Genomic DNA, 6,342 nt, shown 5'->3' with positions numbered 1-6,342 from the left:
ATCTTTTAACTTGTGGGTATAATGCATGCTTAGTTTGCATGCTCCCAAATTAGCTCCACGAACAAGCACAGCACACTGGGACCTAACTTCAAACAGCCAGACAGACAGACAGACAGAATAACAAAAATATATATGTATATATACAGAGAGAGAGAGAGAGAGAGAGAGAGAGAGAGAGAGAGAGAGAGAGAGAGAGAGAGAGAGAGAGAATGACGCTCCAGTGGAAATTGCACCTGCTAAACTTTCTTTCAACTTCACCCAAGCTGCTTTCCCTAACAATTAAATACTTGTGTTGTGCAGAACGCAGGGTAAAACTCATGTCCAATTTGGGGAAACGCTTAATCTATAAAGTTAACCGAACGGAATCATTGTTACATAGACGGAATACATTTATCCCGAGTTTATTCTAAACTTCTGTAGAGTAAATGAAACGATAAATTTAAGCTTAAATTTCTAGTATGCTTCACATCGCAAGTGTCAATGGAAAATCGCTTTGCTTTATTGGTCACGATCATCCTTTTCGTCATTTATCAAATATTCCTTTAATAATGAGGCAAACATTCGTCATACATAACCAGAAGTAAGTTTCCTTATTGTTTTCTTGAGTGGAAAAAAGATGCAATAACTCATATGATAATTTAGAAACCCAAATATTTTTTCTGGAAATGCCTGAGGAAGGAAAACCTACACAGTTCCTTTTAACTAGGCCAAGTTTTGATGGAAACATTGGAAAAAAATAGGGAAAAGAAAAAGACAGGGAAAATGGGAGCACTGAGAGCGTTCCAAAGCTTGGTATTTGCTGGAAAGAAGGGCACTCTTCTGAACTACATGTTTACCCACGATACCACAACTGTTGTTTTTGTAGTTCATAATCAAGAATAAATGAAAATTCCTACTTTTTGAACAAGTGCCAAAAAATGTATTTGCGATTGACCCAAACTGCGAATGAATTTATTCGTTATACCTAAAAATTTTTTTTTAACTTTGTGAATTTTATTAGACTATTTTAGGCTATTTTCCGGAACTGTAACTTGTCACAGAGACATTGAGTTTTTCTCTAGCTTCCATTTATTACTTTCTTCGAAACAGTTTCACATTTTCCTTGTTCCCTTAATTATTATGTTTACGTTCAAGTTTCGTACCCAAGAATAATTTATCCATATGGGTGACAGTTCCTTTTTTATGCACCAAAAAATATAAAAAGAAAGCATAAAAATCATCTGTGTAACGTTTTAAAGGTGATATCTCTCTCTCTCTCTCTCTCTCTCTCTCTCTCTCTCTCTCTCTCTCTCTCTCTCTTTAGGATATCTATTCTTTGTTTTGAAGACTAACATTTCGCTCACGATTTCAAAATGATTCAAAAATTCATACCACCATTCCGGGCCTGTTTGACTTGCAAAAGCTGTTGAATTTTAGATAGCCGGGACTTCTGGTTATGCCTTTTCACCTCATCTATCTAGACTTTGAAAGCATCCCCCGATTACATATTTTGAGTTTGTATTATTGCATTTTATTTACGAATATCAATACGTTTTCCGTAACAGTGGGTGGCTCTAGAGAAAATATATCACCACGATCACTGCCACATTCATGCTTCAGTTGCTGAGTGGTGTATGAGCCCCTCTAGAGTAAAACTTCACAATATTAGCCTCTCCATACACTTAAGAAGCAGATGGTTCATCAGCAGCTCGACGGGACCCTTAAACACACTGCGTCACTCACCTTTATCCTGCATGCATCCTAACGTTCCCTGGGCATTAATGCCCTTCCTTTCCAATACTTCTTTGTATGTCACCTGTCCAATCCTTTCTATTCTTTCATCCTTCTACCTTTATAACCTCTTTGCTACACTTTTCTTCATATATTATATGCCAGGCAGACAATTCGCCTCATTTTCTGTCATTCACATTCACCATTCGCATCATATTTTCATTCATGGAATTCAGAAGCGATCGCATCTGCCAACTTTATTTTCGAATATGAAAGAGCCGGAAGTATGAGATTATACGATAAGACCTTTTTACCTCGCGGGTGATAAAGGTCGAATCTGTTTTATTTCTCTAAAATTATTCTTTCTTTCCTTCTCATCACTTTTCGGAACTCTGACTCACATTGTTTAGGTCAACATTTCAATGATACCGTTTAATTTCCACGATGTCAAAGCAACGCCAGAATATGGGTAAAATAATTCAGCAAGCTATACAGCGCGAACGAATGTCACTGACCAGAACCTGCACTTACCTAAAAGAAAGACTGATGATAATCGTCCCGATTTAGATATATCATCGTTCGGAATCATTGAAAGACGAATAATTAGAATCTATATAAAGGTAATACCCCATTTTTTTAATCATTCAATCGTACTTTTGTCTTCTTCGTGCTTGGCCTTTTAAGACCTATTTCTCCATACTTTTCTTAGTGATAATCGATCTGTCATTTTTGGCGACTAGGTTGCTGAGTCATCCTTTTTACTACTACTACTACTACTATTAATAGTGCTTGGCCTTTTAAGACTATAGGTTGCTGAGTCATCAGTTTTACTACTACTACTATTAACATTACTATTACTGCTACTATTAGTATTATTACTGATATCACTATGATTTCTATTACAGTTCGTCGTCCTCGTGTGTCTGGCTGTTCTGGCAATGGCCGACGAGGCCCCTATCTATGAACACCTCCCTCCCCCACCCCCACCACCCCCACCCCCGTCCTATGGACCTAAGGAACCAGATTACCCTGACGTGAGTACTATAAATGCTTTTAATATTATTATTATTATTATTATTATTATTATTATTATTATTATTTTTTTTTTTTTTTTTTTGACGAATTGAAGTGAAAATCTAGACACCTTTTCACAATCACCACTGACCAATAAATGAGAGAGAGAGAGAGAGAGAGAGGATGAGAGAGAAGAGAGAGAGAGAGAGAGAAGTTGATTCCAATAGCCAAAGGGAGAGATATTCCAGTAACAAAGAAGAGAGAGAGAGAGAGAGAGAGAGAGAGAGAGAGAGAGAGAGAGAGAGAGAGAGAGAATCCAACAATTATCCTGGAACCCATAAACCAACAACAACTCCCCACCATCATTCACTCGTATCCATCTCCACCCCCGTCGCAGGTGCCCCCGAACTACACGTACAAATACGGCGTCGCCGACGGCTACTCCGGCAACAACTACGAGCACTCGGAGGCCCGTGACGGCTACAAGACGGAGGGCAGCTACGTCGTCGACCTCCCCGACGGTCGCAAACAGATCGTCCGGTACGTCGACAACGGAGACGGTCTCGTGGCCCAAGTGAGCTACGAGGGAGAGGCCCAGTACCCTCCGGCTCCTAGCTACCCAGCTCCTCCCCCTCCCCCACCTCCGGTTTATTCCTAAGGGCGCCAAGGATCTCTAGGACTCCATTCCAGACCTATAGATTCAGAAAGTGGAAGTAGTTTTCCCGAATCAAAATGGCGGAATTTGTGGCTTTTCACGGACTGAAGGTTGTACTCTGACTTGTGTGAGAGTAATCGATTGTATTGCATGATTATCTTGTTTAAATGTTCGAGTTAAAACATACGTGCATACGCACATGCACACGCGCACGCGCGCACACACATATACATATATGAAACATATCATAAATATGGTTACTTCTGTGTTGTATTGTTGTTTTTTGTTGTTTTTTTCTACATTTTCGCTGATTTTTTTTTTTTATTATATACCATATTTCTGTCCCATTTCCCATCATAGTTATTGTGCCATACGAATACTCCTAGTAAAGATGCATAACTAAAGATTATTTTATTATTCCTTGTAGTATATCACGTGATATATATGTATATGTATATATATAAGATACATATATATGTATACATGTTTATATATATAACTGAATATTTTCAGTTTATAAATGTGCCATTAATATATGTCTTCCCAATTTGTTCATTTTTTGAAAGGTAATGGATAAAACAGTACAAAAATCTGGTCTGTCATCCATCATTCAAAAACATTAACCACATCCATGAGAAATATTGAGTCCTTATGTCGTCATATAAACCGTATGAAACACAAGTCGTTGGATAGAAAATAACACAGGAAAATTTAAAATCTCTTATTCATACCTTATACAGTAATGAGCATACATTGTTGACCTAGACAAAGGCTGAATGTCATTCCCATATAATGTCATTATATAACGTGCATCCTATCACAAAGGTTACCCTCGCAGTCGACTCAGGTTAAATGTCTGTCATTATAACAAATAAATTATGAATAAATGAGGTAAATACATTCATTTATGTTGATGCTGTATACATTTCAATGTACATCCATAATAGTGACACTTTATTTCAAGAAACAATTGCTTATACTTTTGACGGTTTTAAATATGAATACCATGGTCAAGGATTAATTGGGTTACAAGAAGTCTTATGATAAATCTCCAATAAATTTGTTTATTGGCTATCTGCTATTCAAAAGGCACCTTGTTTACTGCAACTCGATAATTGTCTGATGAGTAAATCTTACCGCGAATTCTTTTCGTCCTGTGATCGGTGTATGTACGTACGTACACGCGTCTCATTCACACAGTTGCTCTCTCTCTCTCTCTCTCTCTCTCTCTCTCTCTCTCTCTCTATGTTTTTGATTTTGTTGTTGTGCGTGTTTTTTTTTTTTTATAGAATTACGACTATCACTTCACTTTCTTAAAATGTTTTCAAAAAATCTCCAATTGCTGAATGCAAGAAATCTGTCAATGAGTTGTATGTCTGTCGATTCCGAATGATTTAACACAAACTTCATGTAAGTTTTTTTTTTTTTTTAAGAGTTTTACATTAGTTTACATGTGACATAAATAAATACCTCTTAACCTTCCTTTTACCCGTCTCTCTCTCTCTCTCTCTCTCTCTCTCTCTCTCTCTCTCTCTCTCTCTCTCTCTCTCTGTCTACTGTTGGAACTTTTTTGAAAAGTCGAATATCTAGCATGATTTTTTAAAAATAAGTGCCTCTTAGCAAGACATTCAAATTTAGCTTTGCCATCTGACAGGAGCCGACTGTAAGGGAAAACTATTATATTATTTTTTTATGCCAACCTTCATTGTGATATAAACATTGGAATCTCAACATCTTGAAATGCCATTATAATAAAATTTTTATTTTTTTCTGAAACTTGAACACTTTGAAAAAAAAAGTTTTCAAAAGACCTTAAGATTTTAAAAATAGACACTTTATTGTCTAAGAAACACTTGAGCATGATTGAAATTTATGATATATATGTATATATATTCATTTTCATTTTTTAAACACTAGGGGATGGGGGAAAGACCCATAAGAATATTACCAGCAAGAATTCACACCTAAATATTGATTCAAATTTTGTGCGTGGTGAGGGGAAACACCTAGAATAAAAAATCGTAATATATTTTGACACCTAAAAATCCTTGGAAAAAATCTCTATGAGAAAAAAAAAATTGTTTTCGTACGGCTGTTATAAAATCGACAATTTTATATCCCTTGGAATCTAACGGACGTTTTTTTTAGGCAATGCTGAAGACGATGATGAAGAACCACCCTCCCGATTTTGTATGAATGAATAAAATGGCAATGGAATTTTGTTTCTTAGACCCAACGTAAAAATTGTTTTGGTTTTACATTTTTTCCCTTTTTATATATTTTTTTTGTTAATTGTAATTGAAGTTCCATCTACACCCTTGTATATGCGATTGAAACTCTTCAGGCAGAAAGACTATTTAGAAAAATACCTAAGAAGACGATGGCAATGAGCTAAAAGAACGATTGATTCGTTACATTTCTTTTTTTTATCTTTTGATAAATCCCCTGATGATGATGATGATGATTATCATTATTATTATCATTATTTCTCATCGAATGGAAGAGAACACGGCTGCCGGCAGCTGCACTGGGTATTCAGAATACAGCCCGTTTACATTACAGTATTCTACGTGCCCACTAAGTTTATATTATAATGTGAAGACTAAACCCTACATGATTGATATAAATATGTGAATACATAATCCCTTCCATAGAGTAATTTACAGGTGCACTCACAAGTGTTTATGTACATGCCACTTTGTCACCCTACTGCTCCCGCCTTTATTATCTGCGCCCCTGTCTCAGTCTGTCTGTCTGTCTCTGGTATTAAATGGCGTTCATTCCCTATCTAATGCGTCTCTATCTTAATCTAATCTTAGTAGTTTTTGTCTTTATTTCAACCGATATCTTGAAACGTCTCTGAATAAATCATATAACACAACTGTTTTGATACTAGACCAGAATTCTGCTAAAAGGTTCATTTTCACATCGTCGAAAAAGGTCAACATTTAAGCAAATTGAGG

At 36.3% G+C, this 6,342-nt stretch overlaps 1 protein-coding gene across 1 annotated transcript in view; it reads left to right on the top strand.

Annotated features, from left to right (window-relative positions):
- Positions 1-3,783, top strand: part of LOC135206073 (pro-resilin-like) — a 4,265-nt gene extending 482 nt beyond the window's left edge. Inside the window, exons 2-3 of the mRNA XM_064237271.1 lie at positions 2,616-2,744; positions 3,122-3,783. Of these exons, the coding sequence (XP_064093341.1) occupies positions 2,616-2,744; positions 3,122-3,382 (390 nt within the window). The 3' untranslated portion in view covers positions 3,383-3,783. The remainder of the gene's footprint in view (positions 1-2,615; positions 2,745-3,121) is intronic.
- The last annotated feature ends 2,559 nt before the right edge of the window (positions 3,784-6,342 follow it).

The sequence above is a fragment of the Macrobrachium nipponense genome, chromosome 29 (genome assembly GCF_015104395.2).
Source record: "Macrobrachium nipponense isolate FS-2020 chromosome 29, ASM1510439v2, whole genome shotgun sequence".
Lineage (NCBI taxonomy): Eukaryota > Metazoa > Arthropoda > Malacostraca > Decapoda > Palaemonidae > Macrobrachium > Macrobrachium nipponense.
Note: the sequence above shows the minus strand (reverse complement) of the source record. Positions and strands in the feature narration are given on the sequence as shown.